This window comes from Plutella xylostella, chromosome 2, assembly GCF_932276165.1.
Source record: "Plutella xylostella chromosome 2, ilPluXylo3.1, whole genome shotgun sequence".
NCBI lineage: Eukaryota > Metazoa > Arthropoda > Insecta > Lepidoptera > Plutellidae > Plutella > Plutella xylostella.
The window spans coordinates 3,220,208-3,240,619 of NC_063982.1; the positions used below are offsets into that span (position 1 = coordinate 3,220,208).

The window sequence follows — 20,412 nt, forward strand, 5'->3', positions numbered from 1 at the left end:
AGGGATAATTTTGGAAACCATTCATACACTCAACTTTCCTCTTTTTATTATTAGTAAAATTTTATGAAGTATAACTTTACTGTTAGAGTAGAATAGAATACTCTTTATTTGTACACCAAAAAGAATACAATTTACAAGTTCTAACTTAATTAATCAAAAGGCGGTAATGTCACCTAAAAGATTTTAAACAAAATGTATTTCAGTTTAGCCAAGACTTTTTGTTGCGCTGATAATATTTATAATATACGTATTTTACTAGGTACTACGTTTCTGTACATTATGGCCTCTTCTGCGCAGTTCAAACTAGTGCGCAAAAGACTATTCTTAATTTTATTTGTTCAACTGTTGCTATGTCCAATAGCTCCCACATTACATAATGATTTATCAATCAATTTGGGAGTTTTGTCATGACGCCAATAATATAGAATTTTTGATTAAATACTTGCTGTTGATAAGTGTTGCGGTAGGTTTGTTGGTTGCAACCAGTCCCTAGGTATTCTGAATTACCTACTATTCTTCATATTATTATGTACATGGATATTCGATCATCGCACCTTTCACAACGATAATCAGGTTGATTTTATCGATTTTTACGCCATGTAGGTACAGTCATAAGGGATAAATAAAGTACCCACCCCCAGCCTCCTGATTCTATAACCAAGGCGAAAGATACTCATAAATAAATTATTGAGCGCAACTCACATCTCCAAGATGATGATTGATGTTTCTTCGTACTTTTTCGTGAAGCGAGGCCCTGAACTACCAAATTGCATGTGTATTGTCACAGGCACTCGTTGTTTTGTAACTTCCCGTCTCGAGTCAAGGGCAGGATTAACATGAATTGTGCCATATAAAGCTACAGAAGATGTAAAATCAAAACTGAAATAACACCTGCCATTTTAGGTCGTAGAACTTTTAACAGCAGTCGTTACATGCGGAATAGCTTATATTTTCAAGTCATGCTATTTTGGCGGACGCTCAAGCATCCTATCTATTTCCTTGTCGCATGCACTGACGTACTTATATCGTTTGAACTGCAGCGCAAAACTACGCAAGCCATATCTTATGCAGGCGTAATGTAGGTAGTATTGTATACTGAATCAGACTTACTCTCCTATATACGAGATAGAGAGAACGTTTCCCTGATGGATTATGCATGCTTAGGCCCGGTTTCGCTATTGAAGAATAAGGCGTACATATCCGAGAAGTCAAAGTCATATTGATGACAGTTGCTTCATCATCATCACAACCCATCACGTCCCCACTGCTGGAGTACGGGTCTTCTTCCAATTAAGTCCTAGTCCACTACGTGACCTAGTACAGTGCGACTTATTCTTGGATCAGCCCTATGCTCCCTGGAGAGAGCCGTCTTAGGCCCGGGTCTCCTATTTACGCCGTAGTTCGCGTCCAGCGTCACGCCGTAGGCCGCGTCACGATGCTCATTACATCTACGCGCCAACGTCGGCGTGTGAGGGAGACCGCATCAGTACATTTCTATAGTGAGCATCGTGACGCGACCTACGGCGTAAATAGGAGACCCGGGCCTTAGTGAAATCAAATCGGGCCTTAGTGGTGTCGGGCCTTAGTGGTGTAATATTCGATCGAAGTCCGTTGCACACATCCAAGTCAGTCCTAAATGAATAAAAACTTGCAGTAGTATTGAATTGTATCAATCATAGAGTAAACATTGCGTTTGTTTGTTTGATAAACACGTTTATTCAATATAGCGCATTGCGACGAAGTTTTTACTACGTAGTTTTCAGTACAAAGACCGGAGAGCAAACGAACCAATTATTGTGGCGGGCATAGTGCAAGTTTACTATTACTACTTAGGTATATTGTCATAATTCATAACGTTTTCCCATGGGATATAAAATGTTTCTTAACATTGACCTTATTTTCTTTTCTACACTAGTAATATACTTAAAGGAAATACTTGATTGTGGTGAAGACACAAAACTACTGCACTATTTTTTTTATAAAAACTACACTATTGCTGTGTGCTATAAATAAGCTACTGTGTGTACCAGAATTCCCTTGTGAAATCCTTATAAGATAGCTGCGAAGCTTGGACATGCTAGTCTGCCTATATAGAAGCATCTATGAAACTGTTTAATAATGAATACTTATCGATATTATGTAAAACACCACCCTATTTGGCCGTAGACTCAACTATAGATAAGAAGTCGTTACACTCTGACGGTTCTATTTTTGAACCTGTGGCGCCAAGACAAAATAGTTTTCTTTTTAAAATGACAATAATAATCTGTGGCAAGGACACTGCCAGGGCGTTATGCCAAGACATGCCATACCATTGGTCATGTGCCTGTGATGAGTGCGATGTATTGCTATGACAAGGTTCTAGATTCTACTGGATGCTTTGTGCCTGACTGGATACGTACTGACTGCACGTTTGTCGCATATAAGATACGTATTAGTAGTAATAGGTATTGCTGCGGATGTAAAACGTATTGACCGATAAGCATTGAATCTTACTTGTGTACCTATGTGTTACCGTGCATTATCTTTTGCAGACATTTAAGCCCTTGTGTCCATTTTTTATCATTTATTGTCGGGTTTATTGAGGCTAATTACTAAGGAATACCTGACAAAACTGGAAAGCCAGACTTCGCATACTTATCAGTAACAAGCTACATATAAATGTTTTTTTTTTATTTATTTATCTAGTGGTAGTGATTTGCCTTGACTTGAGATTTTTTAGTAAGGAACCTAAAACGTAATCTAGATGGATGCAAATTCAAGAGTGCTTCTAAATACCTATTACAGTTTACTGTTTATTACATTTTATCTCAATGCAAACAAATTTTCGACAACAAAGAATAGACACTATCCTATCTGTGTAGTACGTACATAAATGTAATTAGTTATGTATGTTTAGCTGCTGCCAAAATATTATGCAATAAGCGACAACGAGGCGCCATTTCATAAAGTAACGTATTTAGTCAAAAATTCAATTCATCATTTCACGTTACAGTAGCCAAAGAAAACATGTTATAATGCCTTACAGGGTATGCAGGTATTTTTGCACAACTATTTTATTTCGTCGGTGTTCTGTTTGTATGAATGTAACTATTGAGCGCAACCATATTAGGTAGGTATACATATTAAAACCGAAATCGACACTGAGAATTTACTTTTCATTGCTTACAGCTCTGCATTTTACGTGTTAACAAGATACTTACATATTCACATAACTACTTACAGTCACGATGACAATCATTAGGTGTGTTCGTGCAAGTGCCTATTACGAACATTCTTCCAATGATTATTTCTGTATTGGCAAGAGAACAAACATAACTCTTTCCGTCTCCATTGCACGAAAAATAATCTGCAAATTTAGCTACTGTGTCCCACGCATTTTTGCAGATAGGTATTGTCTTTGGAAGCTCCGAAAACTCTATTTTCGTCTACATGACGCGTGTAAATAAGATGCTAACAAAATTTACTTACGGAATATTTTGAGGTATACTCACTTGTTTACGCGTTTTTGAGGTGGCCTGAAGGTATACCAGAGTAATACATTGTGGATCCGATTTTGTATTGAAATTTTCAAATTATAGATACGTACTTAAATTTGTTGATCTCAACAGTACGGAAAAACGTGTCTAATCATAATGAATCTATTACTTAATTTAATTCTGATGCTCCTTTTGTTTTTTTAGATATCCTAATGATTCGCCTAATTCAGCAGGTAGAATGCATGAAAGATACTCTCATTATTAATGAATATGTTTTTCGTCATAAAATATTGTTTGGTCATTCACTTTCATTTATCAGAATGTTACAGTGAATCGATAAGATATTATACCTATCTGATATTGATACAATGTGAACGGATGATGAAAATTCGGAAATCTAGATTTTTCTGGCTTATAACCTACTATCGTCCACCACTGACAATATTTATGGCGTAGAAGGTGTTCTTACCTCTAACCTTACCTTTCCTGTTTATCATCTTCTCTTGGTGCCTACAACCTAGTAAGGTCCTAGCTTCAAGAAAACGATATTCCATCCCATCCCCCCCAACGATAGTCCAGGCCCTGTAGCACAGGGCGCTATTAAGACGTGACAAAAGTTCTCGCTCGCCCGGCTGCACGATGTGAGTGAGCGCGAGGAAAAACTCTTGTCACGTCTTAAATTCGCCCCGTACTAGCCCTTCAGAGCATAAAAATCTGACACCTCTCAAGAAAGAAAATAGTGCTACGAAAAGGGTCTGTACCTATGATCTTGATATCAGAAAGATATCGAGCCATACTTAACTCGGCAGGGTCATATTCTATTCCTTGCAATTTATTTCCGTAAACTTAGGATCTATAACGAAAATATCTTTAATAACCTCTGCTCTGCGAAAGGTATAAACTTTTATCAGCGTTGGATAAAAATAAATGATATGACGTCTAGCCTTATCATAGGTTGCTAGATGCTATCATATTATCAGCAGAAGTCAAAGATAATGTTACAAATTATCGTCTTGTCTCTACCCCACTGTGGAATGCAATTTAATCTTTAGGCTAAATTGTCAAATAAACGTACCTATCCTGTTGAACCAATGATTTCAAAAGGAAGGATAGGCCCTTCAGAACATTTTACTCAAACCTTCTTCATACAAGCAAAATAACTGTTATCTGTCATAATTTGTTTGAACTATGTCAGTGCCTACTGCCTAGCAACTATCTTGACGACGTAACCTTGTACGTGCGTTAATAATTTACCATCCCGGACATTGTTTTATTATTTGCAGGCGCTATATCAATAATTTAAGACCAATCCAACTACTAAAATTAAAACTGTTTTGGGCTGTAGACCTGTAGAGCGTCCCGTACAAATGGACTAAAAATAGTAAAAATCACGTTCCAAAACGAAGTGTGTGCAACAAGAAAATGTTCCGCGGAGGATAGTCAACAAAAAATGACGTCCGCACAAGGTTACAGCGCGCGGCCATTGTAGACTTTGGTAGTAAAATAATTATCACTTTATAATGTGTTTATTACTTAATTTAATGGTAATTACCGATGATACGATATTCGATGTTTCTTTTTGACCTTCGTATAATGGTTTTTGCAGCCTTTCACAACACAACTACATATTTATCACAAGATTCACAAGACCATCTCTCGGCCACAGACAACTGTCGACTGAGGAGCGTTGGCCCTAAAATTTCGATTTTAGGGCCAACGCGCGGGTGCCATTTTTTGAGTGGGAGGCCCTGTCCTTACGCTAGTAATATATATGTCAATGTGTTGAACATATTTGTACGTTTTTCGACTTCAAAGAGAAATCATTTACATTTACACAATACTAATTTGAATACATAAGATATTCAGCGTTGCTTGAAGAGGTACCTAATTAGTTTTTTTGGATGAAATGAACATGCCATCTTTATAATAGATTTGAGTATTAGATAAAGATATCTAACGCGCGGGACGCTTTCAAGCCTATTGTTATTGTAGCTGGATGACGGATGGTCGATAAAGTGTTTCTTCCAGTGAGATTCCTATCTCCAAGGGCGCACCTGCTACCGTAAAAAAAACTCCTACCGTATTACCACTAAAAACTTTAAACAAAATTTGTCAGCGCTAAACGTCTGTTAAACATATCTAAGTTTTTCTAAGGTCTACTCTCAAACTCTTTCATCCAGTCTCTGACCTATATTTTTCCTCTATTCCAGCCTGCGAATCGTGAGAAGATGATGTCGAGATCCGCAGCAGTCCTCGCGGCCGTGGGCCTCGGCCTGTCCACGTTCAGCGTTCGCCAGATGGTCATCAGCCAGACCAGAAGGATCTAATATACTCACTAGTAAACGCTACAATCAATTGTCACCAAGACCCGACAGTATGAACATCACCTGTCAAAGTTAGCTGTCAGTTAAAGCTCTGTTCCCATTGGTAGATGGGTTTTAAGGTTGTTCCACTGTATGGCGGAAAGAGCTGAGCTGTTTAATAGTTGAAGCGAGTAAAGTGTTATCTGTTATCCGCTGTTTTTTTCGGCAGACGCTTTATGTACGCTTGACGCTATCGCTCGCTCGTTTCAGAGGATGCAACGCTAGTATATCTTCGCTACCAGTGGAGGCATGACTTCTTCAAGTAGTTAAATTTTAGGGAACTGTTGTCAGGGTGTCCACTATCTGGAAAGTCAGGGAAAGTCAGGGAAAAGTCAGGGAAGCTCTAGGTGGTCAGGGAAAGTCAGTGAAATTGATGGGCCACCTGGAAAGTCAGGGAAAAATGACCTTTTTCTAGCAAAATTGTTAGTACTTTCTTTTACTAGTAATACTTCTTTTTTACGTGAAACACATCCTAACTAATATTATAAATGCGAAAGTAACTGTGTCTGTCTGTCTGTCTGTCTGTCTGTCTGTCTGTCTGTCTGTTACTCTTTCACGCCAAAACTACTGAACGGATTTGAATGAAATTTGGTATACAGATGGTCTAGACCCTGAGAAAGGACATAGGCTACTTTTTATCCCGGAATTCCCACGGGAAAACTTTTTAAGGCGAAGCGAAGCTCGCGGGAACAGCTATAAGTCATAAAATAAAATCTCGTTTAGTTTTGGAATATTTTTGACTGATCCTTACTATTATGCTATAATAATTACTTATACAATTAAGTTTTTTAAATCTACGTGATTTAATAAAATATGACAGTTGGAAAAAATAGTAGGAATTCTAAAAGATTAGCTAGATCCCAGACTCAGCTCGTATATACAGGGTGTTGCAAAAAGGGTATACTAACCCGAAACTAATGGTATATCTAAGCCCGAAACTGATAACAGACTTTCAATTCGCGAAAAAAAATCTTAATTTTCCATAGTAACTTTGTTGGTTACGTGACTTTTTACTATGGAGAATGTTTTTTTTTTCGCGAATTTTGAAATTCTGATTTCAGTTTCGGGCTTAGTATACCCTTTTTGCAACACCCTGAATACAGGTTGATGCAAAAGAGGGTGACTCATCTCACCATTCAAAACAAATTTAGTTTAGACTTATAAGTTTGTGATAAAAACGTCATTTTTTTGGTGCAGACGCGCTGCAGCCGCGCTCATTAACTGACTTGGAAAAAAGGAGGTTCTCAATTCGCTAATTATTTTTTACGTCAGCGAGATCGCATCTATTAATCAATAATCTATTTTTTTTTACTAATTTAGCAGAGCAAAAATTTAATCTATTTTGTACTACATGTTTAATCAAAGTTCTTAAAACACAACTAAGTAACAACTTTGTCAGGCAGGAGAGAGCCATACAAAAAAAATGGTTCTGTTTCAATTTCTATTTTTATGGTAATCAGTCTAATTTTGGTCAGACTATTAAACTAGGCAGTATAGCAACTTGGACTAAGGAAGCTGCAAGGCGGATGCGGATGAGGCCCCGGGGTTCGGGTGCTATAGAGATGAATGTAGCTCGTGAAAAACATTATTCACCAAGTAAATATCAACAATTATTTTTGATGTTGATGTCAATCGTTTCAGCATAATATATTCTAGACGGTAGGTTTTGCCGTTAAAAAATACATTGTTTTTGTTTAACAACGGCATGATTCGGCGCAGTTTCGATCACAAAAATTGCGTTGCTTGAGGTGCCTATAAGCGTCAATTCACACGTACCACAACCACACCACGTCGCAGCGACATAATGTGGTCAAGCTGTGGTTACGTGTGAATAGTGTGACAGCGGCTTTTTGCAGTTGCGTTGTGGCAGCGACAAAATGTTGATGTGGTTGTGTTGTCGCTGTCGTTGCGATGTGGTAACCACGTGGTCGTATGCATTTAATAGGGAGAGGAGGTGGCCGCGGTGCCGCCGCCGCGTGGTGGCGTTGCCGACGCGATGTGATTGCGATATGGTTGCGATGTGGTCGTATTACACAGGTGGTCGATGACAACGGCAAAATGTGGCACGTGTGAATTGGATTATTCATTTTCAATACAAAATATACGCCCGACCACACGGCGTGGTTGTGGCTGTGGTTTGGTTGTGGTACGTCTGAATTGACCCTAAGTTTGAATCTATAGCAAATTTAGAGATCAGAAATAACTATAAACCTAGTAATTTATTGTGTCATTAATATCCTAAAAAATCATGGAGATTGGATAATATTTAGAAGTAGAACAACGTTAGTGTGTGTTAAGTGCTATACTTCCCAATTAATATACCATTTTTGCTGACCCTGTATACATATTTTACGCAGTCAAGTTGTAATAAGTGTCAAACAAATGAATGTAAAACTTTGAAATCAAGATTTTGTCTTCAAATTACTTAAATTAGGTTTATATGTTGATATTTGGTCAGGGAAATTTTCTGAAACGGTCAGGGAAAGTCAGGGAAAAGTCAGGGAATTTTTTGGAGCATTCTTAGTGGACACCCTGGTTGTATATGTTTGTCTGCGATCGCCTCTCAAATTCGATGTTTATTTGTGACTTACGTGACGCATCGAATGTAATATGTTAAATTTTGTGTGCCGACCGCTCTAATGTTGAATTTTTCAGGCGATTTATTTAAATTCTTATCTTTAATGCGTGTTTCTGTTTGACTTTGAATGTGAAATGTACATGTGTTTTGAATAATGATGGGAAAGCTTTGATTTGTATAATAATGATAGTTGAAATCCGAATGTTTTGGTCAATTTTTTTAATTATATAGAGAATTAAGTTAAGTAGTCAACATTTGCATGAAACTAAGGACTTAACTATTATAATTTAGAATGGAAGATCGCGCGTGGTCGATTCGTGGATGTACTTATTGTGATGGCAACCAAATACAAGTAGATCCATACCGTAATTCAAGTATTTTATTTTATCCTTTTTACCCTCTACAACTTCTAAATAACGCAAAACGATTTTCTTTATAATTCAACATAGGTAAATCAGTAAATCTAGTTCAAAATGATTTTTATTATACAAGATATTAGAAACATCTGCAATCAGATTTTAACGGCTCATATTTATTATAATATAGTCAACAAACATGAATGAAAAGCATCAACTATTTTGAAATAAAAAAACTTGCTTATTTCACAATACTCATCAACATTTATTCCAAAACAAAAATAATAAATTCATAATTATTTATTTACAAACCAATAACAAGAAACGAAATGCTTAGAGAAATACCATAATTTATGTACTTACCTAGTTACTTTTAAATGCTTATTATTTAAAAAGCAAGTACCTATGTTTATATTTATATTTAATATCTATACATAAAAAGCTTAAACAGAATCTTAAGTACGATTAAGAAATATTTTGTGCCATTCAAGTACTCAAAAGATAAAGAAACCTAATAAGAACAACTTATATTAAGTTATTATTTTTGATGGAGTGCATTAGGTACAGTACAGGTGATAATACATAAAATATTATGAGCGTTAAGATTTGGGACATTACATTTACCAACAAATCATTGATAGTTATGTCCAACTTATCTAATTAAGAACACAGAGTTCGTGCAAATCAAAAGTTTCTTCAAAGCAGAAATATTTTACAACATAACTCCTGTGAATAATTAAATAAATGTAAATGGCGGATTGACCGTCGGGCGTACTCATGCTATCTCATTCTAATAGAAGGGAAGTCTATACTCCTTAAACTTATAAAATTGCCGCCATTTTTCATCGTTTCTTTATTCGCAGACGTTATAATGCACCATAATATTAGAGACATTGAAACCTAGACAAATCTTAAATTTTCGGTTATTTCAGTATACGAGCTTTTTACAGATATGTCTCAACATACTAACTAAAAAGCAGTATATTAATATCGAGCGGATACATATTAAATGAATAAGTTACTCTAAAATTGTGTTTTTTCAGTAAACTAGTGCAAATGAGCTAACATGTTAATAATTTCCAGTATTACAAATAAATTGTGGACAATTCTGAAACAATTAGATTTTAAAACGTCGCCCATACCTATATTAATAGTGTTGTATGTAACTTTTGCTATTGGTTGGTTTTGTACCAACCAAAACTCCGCTTCCCAAGCACTCTACAATCTCAAAAACGTTTCAGCAAGATTCAAGGACTCCTAAACGCAGTGGAAATGTCCTTGAAAACCTGCCGCTATGGGCGCTTGAAATACTTCTCGTCTATACGTTTAGCGAGAGACACTAGTGAGGAGTGGCGCAGTACCGTCTCGGCGAGTCCCCGGCAGGGTAGGCGGGTCGTGATGATGGTGAACACGTGCCCGAACACGAGGGCGTCCAGTTCTGTCGGCCTGATGGGGGGAAAAGAGAATTAAAGGTCTCGCACCCTTAGTGCCAATTATTGTCTCCATTGTCGGTTATCTAACAGACAGGGATTGGTTCATATTAGACGTCATCCTCATATAAAATTCATGACAGATGTGTCAAAAGTCAACCACAAATACCTGGTTATGCTCTTACCGACTATGGAGAAATTGGCACTAAAGGTAGGTGAAATACTGCTCTGAACTAGGAGTTTTTCCTGTGTTTCAGATTATAAAGTTACATAGAAAAACTAAAGCATCTAATTAAATAATCTAAAAGAGAATTTAAGATCTCAGGTCTGTTTTTTAAATCTCATATACTAAATTGACAGATTCTGAACGGATCATTAACAGATTGTCCCGCGATTAAGTGACGTATCGTTCTATTGGCGGGACAATCGACAGTTGATGAACCCATAGACTTAGTATATACTAGCGTATAGACGAACAAAGCGAGCGAGGGAGAAGAAAATCCCTTACGGAAATTTGGCAAGATAGAAAAGGATAGCGAGTCCAATGAAACTGTGACTGGTTTTGAATGACAGAGCGTCACAATTCAGCACGCGGAAAATCAACACCTTAGTATTTTGAATTTTTTGCGTACATCGTGGTTTATTTTCAGTAAATCTAATTGTATTCAACAATGGTAACATCTTCTGCGAGTGATTGTGGCGTTAATCATAGAAATAATCCTGAAAATTGCACATTTCACAGGTAAATACCAAAATCGTCATCACTGCTATGACGCGTATATTTTTGGTTAAAACTTGTCTTTTATCCTGTATTAAATATAAAATAATGCCAATGCTGTTGTTTACTTTCATATTTTGTGTATGTGGAAGTCCATTTGTTAATAATTTACAAGATTTTAGTGGATATATTTTTCATCAATTTATTTTACATGTACGCTAGGGATTGACTCAAATTAATCGATATCATTATCGATATTTTATCTTGAATGTTAGCTATAAAAATAAGTCAGGGCAAGGCACATCTTTTAACAAATACATAAACTAATTATTTTCTATAATTTGTCCAACAGATTCCCTCTATAGATATTATAATAAGCCGAAAGTGGTTGAAATAAGTTGGACGCGTTGGTTGGAATCGAAAGAAGAAGACTCTACCATTTGCAGCAATTCGACCTAAGAATGAATGTAAACTTCATAATTTAGGAAACGAAACTGTAATGAACCAGTTAAATAAATAAATATGTGGGAACATCTCAGACTCGGCCATCCGAGGCAGAGCCTGTAATATGGGTCAGACAGCTGATATATCTAAGATTGTTCTGTTTAAAAGTCAATAAAATAAGGAGCGATGAAAAAAGTGTTTTTATTTTTATTTATGCATTTTTTTACACTATGTCAAAATTATAATCTGGACAACAACAGTCTATGGAACAACTCTCCAAGGGTCGAACATCGAACTTCAATAACTTATCGATGGTCCTCCAAAGTAAAGAAAGGTACATCACTAGCTAATGCACACACTGAAAAATCAAAATTGGTCACGTTTTATCGAGCTGTCAGTTCGTCTATACGCTAGAATATACTAACCCCCTTATTCATAGAAAAGTTACAAGACGTTTTAACTAATAAACTGTTTTGTCCCTCTCTGTCAAAGAACAAACCGTTCTTTGTCGGAGAGGGACAAAACAGTTTATTAGTTAAAACGTTCTGTAACTTCTCTATGAATAAGGGGGTAAGTCTATGGATGAACCGTTCAGATTCTGTCAATTTAGTAGCTAAGATAAAAAAAAAACTAACTTTAGGCGGTTATAAAAGTCCTACTGTAAAAAGACGAAAGAGACTGAACAACTTTTGTTTTTATTTATGGGGAGCAGATTTTTTTTTGAAAGAACAAAGGTTGTTCGCAATCTCGTCACCCTCTTATGACTTACTATTACATTATACAGGTTGTTGCAAAAAGGGTATAAACATGCTGCACACGTAGGTTACGGCTTAGTAACTATACCCTTTTTGCAACAACATGTATAACAGTCTGTTTTGCAAAAAGGGTAAGTATACTAAGCCGAAAGAGGGTGACTCAGGGGGTCTATTCTATTCTATTCTATTCTCTGTGGGGGTGTTAGTACCTGCACCTGGCTCTCTCGAGTGGAACCTTTGTGCATATCCCCAAGGTCTAAACTGCCTTCCTAAGCTTGGACCATTTCCCACCACGCTGGTCCACTGCGGGTTGGTGGGTTCACATATCTAGATGTGCTAAATCTAGATATGCAGGTTTCCTCACGATGTTTTCCTTCACCGTAAGAGCGATGGTATACATTGTACTTAAGTTAAAAGAACTCATTGGTACATGTCAGCGCCGGGATTCGAACCCGCATCTCTTGCGTGAGAAGCGGGCGCTTACCCGACTGAGCTACCACCGCTCCTGACTCAGGGGGTCATTCTGAACAACTTTTATTCTAAGAGTTTTAGAAATTCGCAAAAAAATATTTTCGTTTGCGAAGAATTATTTTTTTCGTGAATTTCTAAACTCGTACAACAAAATTTGTTCCGAATGACCCTTCGAGTCACTCCCTTTCGGTTCAGTAAGTATACCCTTTTAGCAACACCCTGTATAGCTTCAGCTAAATAAAATATTACTTATATTTTATGGTTGCCAATCTGTAGGTTCTAATAAGACTTTACCAAACCAAAAATTACAAAAAGGAAACACGTTTACGTTTTCCGTTTTATTATAAAAAATCAGCTGAAAAATTCAGACACATTCACTAACTAAATGAACAACGTCACAGATAATGAAACACAATTTAAAAAGTTAATTTTGAAATTACAAATCACATCAGAGTGGGCGATCCCTCTCCATCTCTAAATAAATGACGGTCGACTATGCCATCACTATCTATTGCTACTTCACCAGTTTCATTATCCAAAACATCTTCTTCCCCATCATAATGACATTGTATAGCATTATAGAATAGGATACTATCGGAAGGTTTCATAGCTGCTGTTATGTTTGTTGAAAAATCATGGAAATCTTCAATCGTATCCAAGCATACGTTATCATCCTCTTTATGGATTACTTCAAAGTCTTTTGCATCTATATTCTCAAAGGTTATTTCGTGGACCTTGTCTAGTATATCTTGGAATATATCCTGCATATAGCTCAGGGTTTCTTGGTCGTCAGAAGGGTTTTCGTCAGACACTGCGTCTTTAGTCGCCATCACTATGTGCTTGGACGCGAATGGCTTGAAGCCTAGAGAAAAAAATAAAGCTTATGAAATATTAGTCCAGTGAATAAATGACCCAAAATGAAGTGTAGAGTGAGTGAGCAGGTAACTAAGCGATTCCTTTACAAACTTGTTCAGGGGGCTTAGGTGGTTAACATACCAAAAGTCCAGACTCCTAGCCCTAGGTGATGAGCGGGGGGGAGGAGAGGGGGGTAAAGGTACGAATTTTTGGTTTTTCGCTTATATCTGGAAAACGGTGCATCGGAGAGAAATATTTTTAAGCAATACAATTGAGTTCTTTAAATTGTCTAAAACTTTTATATCATATGTTTTTTATATTATTATAATATATAAAGCTGGATTACCACTGACTCACTGACTGACATAGTAGTTCTCCCAGAAGGAGCCATTTTTTGATATGAAAATGTTTTAGGGAAATGTACAGGGTGCTCGGGTGAGTAGAGAAAAACCTCGACTTTTTAAAAAAAGTTGTAAAAAAAAAAAATTTTTTTTGTTCCTCTTTTTTGGTGACCATACATTTTTTCATATTTCGAGGGTGTATTTAGAATGTCTGACAGATTATAAAAAAAATATAAAAAAATAAAAAAACAAAATGGCGGCCGAGTTGCAGTGAAGCAAAGTTTAGGGCGTGTCAGACCCGACTTGAGGTGAATTGATCTCCCGGAAGGGGGGGAGGTGGGGGGATGGTGTTTTTTGTAAAGGGTGGAGCACATGATGAAATTTAAGGGAAAATTCCAAAAAATGATTTTTTTTTTATTGCGGGGGGAGGGGAGATTTTTTTATAAAAACGTGTTTTTTCGGGGATTTTCAATGCATTTTTTTATTGTGTTGGGGGCATTTGACAGGTTTGACATGTATGGAGCGGTTGTGTAGTTTGACGAGTAGAGTTGCCATGTGAAAGAATTTTCCCCATTTTTAGGGTACATTTCGAGATTTTCCCCAAAAACATGAAAAGTAGAAATGGCCACTATTGATTTTAAAATTTGATGCAGTTTTGTCGGAAAGACCCGTACTAATGACATTTGACCATTTTTATTACTTTCGACTGGCAACCCTGCGCGATAGGCGAGATTATATTTTTTCGGATTTTTTTACGTCGACCCAACTTGAGGTGAATTGATCTCCCAGAAGGGAGGCAGGTGGGGTAATGATTTTTTTTGTACACGGTCTGATGTATGGTGCAGTTTATGGGGAAATTCCGAAAAGTTGAAAAAACAAAATGGTGGACTGCTTTGGCGGCCATTTTGTAAAAGTGACTTTTTTTCACGATTTTTGATTGGTTTTTTCACATGTTTAGAGTGGTTGAGGAGATTTGTCTTGTATAGCGCATTTATGTAGTTTGTAGGGTAGACTATACCAGTTAAATAAAATTTCCCCATTTTTAGGGAAAATTTTGAAATTTTCCCCAATAACATGAAAAATAGAAATAACCGTTTTGGATTTTAAAAAATGATGCAATTTAGTCAGAGAGGCTCATACTAATGACATTTGACTATTTTTATAACTTTCGGCTGGCAACCCTGAGAAATACGGGAGATTATATTTTTGAAAAAGTTCGACGTCGATTCAAGTTGAGGTGAATTGATCTCCCGTAGCCCGCAGAGCCGACGACCGCTGGAGTAGAAAGGTTCTGGAGTGGAGACCCCGTGTCGGCAAACGGCGTGTCGGTCGCCCCCCAACCCGTTGGTCTGATGATCTGCGGAAGGTAGCGGGAAGCCGCTGGATGCAGATGGCGGGTGACCGTTTGGGGTGGCGATCGTTAGGAGAGGCCTATGTCCAACAGTGGACTACAGAAGGCTGAGAGAGAGAGAGAGATCTCCCAGAAGGGGGGAAGGTGGGGTGATGTTTTTCTTTGTAAATGGTTGTATACATGGTGAAATTAATAGGAAAATTCCGAAAACTGCAAAAATCTAAATGGCCGATGAAGTGGCAGCCATTTTATAAAAGAAAAATTTTACATGTTTTATGGCTATTTCACCTGTATTGAGTGGTCTGACAGTTTTGACTTGTAGAGCGCGTTTGTGTAGGTGGATGCATTTAGTTTGCTTATGAAATAAAAACTCCCCATTTTTAGGGAAAAAAACAAAATTTCCCTAAAAACATGAGAAATTATACATAAATATGCAATTTTATCGTTTTGTGATGGTCTGAGGAGATTCGAATGTATGGCGCGTTTGTGTAATTAAATGCATTGATTTTTAAGTAATAATAAAAAATCAAAATTTCCCTAAAAACATGGGAAAATTTACATAAATATGCAATTTTATCACTTTGAGATGAACTGAGGGGTTTTAAATGTATAGCGCGTTTGTGTAGTTAAATGCACACAATTTTAATTTTCAATAAAAACTCTCCACTTTTAGGAAAAAAATCAAAATTTCCCTAAAAACGTATAAAAAATTACCAACATTAGCAATTTCACCCCGTTGAAGTGGTCAGACAGATTTATTGTATATGGCGCATTTGTGTAGATAAATACAAACAATAATTATTTAAAATAAAAACTCCCCACTTTTGGAGAAAAAAATATTTTCCCTAAAAATATACAAAATGTGAATCAACTTTATTACCACAGTGTAAGTGCCGAGCGCAGCGAGGCCATAGTCCTTCTACAAGCTATACCAAAATAAAACCAGCCAAGCGCAGCAAAGCATCCGACAAGTAACCCTGCTATAAAGAAAAGAAAGCCGAGCGAAGCGAGGTATTACTTATAATAATTATTACTATCAATAAAGAAAAACTACGGGAAAAGTCCCGTTTAAGGAGTGGAAAGCCGAGCGAAGCGAGGCATAACAAGCTAAACCATCAATCCAAAACCTAGAGAGCCGAGCGAAGCGAGGCAAAACTACTGAAACCAACATCCGAAAACCCGTAGAGCCGAGCGAAGCGAGGCTAAAGCACAATAAACAGCAAGTGCTTATGTAACTGCAGAGCCGAGCGATGCGAGGCAAAACAACCGAAACTATCATTCCGTGACCTATGACAGCCATTTTTTGATATGAAAATGTTTTAGGGAAATGTACAGGGTGCTCGGGTGAGTAGAGAAAAACCTCGACTTTTTAAAAAAAGTTGTAAAAAAAAAAAATTTTTTTTGCTCCTCTTTTTTGGTGACCATACATTTTTTCATATTTCGAGGGTGTATTTAGAATGTCTGACAGATTATAAAAAAAATATAAAAAAATAAAAAAACAAAATGGCGGCCGAGTTGCAGTGAGGCAAAGTTTAGGGCGTGTCAGACACGACTTGAGGTGAATTGATCTCCCGGAAGGGGGGGAGGTGGGGGGATGTTGTTTTTTGTATACGGTGGGACAAATGATGAAATTTAAGGGAAAATTCCAAAAAATGATTTTTTTTTAATTGCGGGGGGAGGGGAGATTTTTTTATAAAAACGTGTTTTTTCGGGGATTTTCAAAGCATTTTTTTATTGTGTTTGAGGCATTTGACAGGTTTGACTTGTATGGAGCGGTTGTGTAGTTTGACGAGTAGAGTTGCCATGTGAAAAAAAAATCCCCATTTTTAGGGTAAATTTTCGAAATTTTCCCCAAAAACATGAAAAGTAGAAATGGCCACTTTTGATTTTAAAATTTGATGCAGTTTTGTTGGAAAGTCCCGCACTAATGACATTTGACCAATTTTATTACTTTCGACTGGCAACCCTGAGCGATAGGCGAGATTATATTTTTTCGGATTTTTTTACGTCGACCCAACTTGAGGTGAATTGATCTCCCAGAAGGGAGGCAGGTGGGGTGATGATTTTTTTTGGACACGGTCTGTTGTATGGTGCAGTTTATGGGAAAATTCCGAAAAATTGAAAAAACAAAATGGCGGACTGCTTTGGCGGCCATTTTGTAAAAGTGACTTTTTTCACGATTTTTGATTGGATTTTTTACCTATTTAGAGTGGTTGGGGAGATTTGTCTTGTATGGCGCATTTGTGTAGTTTGTTGGGTAGACTATACCAGTTAAATAAAATTTCCCCATTTTTAGGGAAAATTTTGAGATTTTCCCCAAAAACATAAAAAATAGAAGTAACCGTTTTGGATTTAGAAAAATGATGCAGTTTAGTCAGAAAGGCTCATACTAATGACATTTGACTATTTTTATCACTTTCGGCTGGCAACCCTGAGAAATACGGGAGATTATATTTTTGAAAAAGTTCGACGTCGATTCAAGTTGAGGTGAATTGATCTCCCAGAAGGGGGGGAGGTGGGGTGATGTTTTTCTTTGTACATGGTTGGATATATGGTGAAATTCATGGGAAAATTCCGAAAACTGCAAAAATCAAAATGGCGGTTGAAGTGGCAGCCTTTTTGTAAAAGAGAAATTTTACATGTTTTAAGGCTATTTCACCTGTATTGAGTGGTCTGACAGTTTTGACTTGTAGAGCGCGTTTGTGTAGGTGGATGCATTTAGTTTGCTTATGAAATAAAAACTCTCAATTTTTAGGGAAAAAATCAAAATTTCCCTAAAAACATGAGAAATTATACATAAATATGCAATTTTATCGTTTTGTGATGGTCTGAGGGGATTCAAATGTATGGCATGTTTGTGTAGTTAAATGCATAGATTTTTAATTAATAATAAAAACTCCCCACTTATAGGAAAAAAAACAAAATTTCCCTAAAAACATGGGAAAATTTACATTAATATGCAATTTTATCACTTTGAGATGATCTGAGGGGTTTTAAATGTTTAGCGTGTTTGTGAAGTTAAATGCATGCAATTTTAATTTAAAATAAAAACTCCCCACTTTTAGAGGAAAAAATATTTTTCCTAAAAATATACAAAATGTAAATCAACTTTACCCCAGTGTAAGTGCCGAGCGCAGAGAGGCCATAGTCCTTCTACAAGCTATACCAAAATAAAACAAGCCGAGCGCAGCGAGGCATCCGACAAGCAACCCTGCCATAAAGGAAAGAAATCCGAGCGAAGCGAGGCATTACGTATCATAATTATTAATATTAATAAAGAAAAACTACGGGAAAAGTCCCGTTTAAGAAGTGGAAAGCCGAGCGAAGCGAGGCAAAACAACCTAAACCATCAATCCAGAACCTAGAGAGCCGAGCGGAGCGAGGCAAAACTACTGAAACCAACATCCGAAAACCCGAAGAGCCGAGCGAAGCGAGGCTAAAGTATAATAAACAGCAAGTGCCTATGTAACTGCAGAGCCGAGCGAAGCGAGGCAAAACAATCGAGACTACCATTCCGAGACCTGGAGAGGAGCCGAGCGCAGCGAGGCAAAACCATCCAAACCACCATACCACAAACCTTGGAGAGCCGAGCGTAGCGAGGCATATCATTTCAAAACATTATACCACAACAACTGAAGAGCCGAGCGCAGCGAGGCAATACAACTTAAGTATTACCTTACCGTAAAAGAGTAGCCGAGCGAAGCGAGGCAAAACAATGTAAACCACCATACCGCAAACCCTGGAGCGCCGAGCGAAGCGAGACAGCACTACTCATACCCTTGTCAACACAACTATACCTATAACCTGAGAGCCAATTGTGGCATAAAAATACCTTGAATGAATAAAAAAGAAAGACAAAGGTTTGGGCGCGTTTATAGTTCCAATTATGGATTAAATTGAAGTAAACCATAGTTCTGTAAAAAATAGTCTCAAACAGCAAACCAACGTAAGAAATTAATGAATAAAAAAGCCTGTGTATTTTGTTGCTATGAAACTAATAATCGAGAGGCTAGAAAAACGCGTGAATGGACGTGAGCGGTGGTAGCTCAGTCGGGTAAGCGCCCGCTTCTCACGCAAGAGATGCGGGTTCGAATCCCGGCGCTGACATGTACCAATGAGTTGTTTTAACATAAGTACAATGTATCCTATCGCTCTTACGGTGAAGGAAAACATCGTGAGGAAACCTGCATATCTAGATTTAGCACATCTAGATATGTGAACCCACCAACCCGCAGTGGACCAGCGTGGTGGGAAATGGTCCAAGCTTAGGAAGGCAGTTTAGACCTTGGGGATATGCACAAAGGATCCACTCGAGAGAGCCAGGTGCAGGTACTTACACCCCCACACACAATAGAATAGAATATAATCGGAGGTGACTCAGATTTATGAGGTGTAATGAACCCAATATTTTTACACAAAACGATGTCATCTCGATACTAGGTAAAGTTTACGAAACCAAAAAATGACCATACAGATCAGTTTCTCTACCGTATTTGTGTGAGACAATCCGTAATTCATAATCATAAAAGTTTTCAAGGCAAATATTAACATTCCTGTGTAGTTTTTTCTATGTAAAGCCAAATTCAAGAAATATCTGTTGTACACTCCCGGGCAATGAAAAAGTTCCAGTCACAAAATGCCGACACCATACGACCCCAATTTTTACAAAGATTTAATTTAAAATTGGAACAAAATATTACCGTTTTTAGTTGCTAATATCGGACGCTCTGTTAAATGTACGTCATGTTGCAGAAGACGGCATCAAGCTAGATTTTTCCGTTTCGCTTTTCTCAGTGGAACCTTTTCATTGCCCGTCAGTGTATTATGGCAAAGTCAATACCCATCTGTTACCAAATTTCATACTGAAATTAGATTTCAAGGGAAAACTAAACGCCATAAAATATTCGATACGTTACAGTCAAGTGAATAACCGTATCTCACCGAAATTCATACTGAAAACTGTTTCCCACGTCAAACAAAATCGTCAGTACCACTTTAATTTAAACTCAAACTCACTCAAACTCAAATTTTTTTATTCATCGTACAAATATAAAATTTTCTGATGAACGTCAATTTTTACAAATTACTCTCCGTTCGGATAAGGGGGGGCTCTTTCTGTCTAAGGAGAAGAACGGAGGCAAGAAACTCCTGAGCCATCTTTTCAAAAAAAGACTTAAAACTAGTTGGTATACAATACATATAAGCTTAATTATTATTATTATAATAATATGAGCAGAGCTAACTACTTATCACAGCCATGCATTAACGTCC

The 20,412-nt window shown here is 37.2% G+C and overlaps 1 protein-coding gene across 2 annotated transcripts in view; it reads right to left on the reverse strand.

Moving 5' to 3' along the window:
* Positions 1-9,521: 9,521 nt before the first annotated feature.
* Positions 9,522-20,412, reverse strand: part of LOC105391825 (metaxin-2) — a 40,878-nt gene continuing 29,987 nt past the window's right edge. Inside the window, exon 6 of one of the 2 annotated variants that reach the window (XM_048633160.1) lies at positions 9,522-10,222. In XM_048633160.1, coding sequence (XP_048489117.1) covers positions 10,069-10,222 — 154 coding nt within the window. In that variant the 3' untranslated portion in view covers positions 9,522-10,068. Of the gene's footprint in view, positions 10,223-12,910; positions 13,457-20,412 lie in introns of those variants that run through there. The other variant, XM_048633120.1, reaches the window with a different exon arrangement.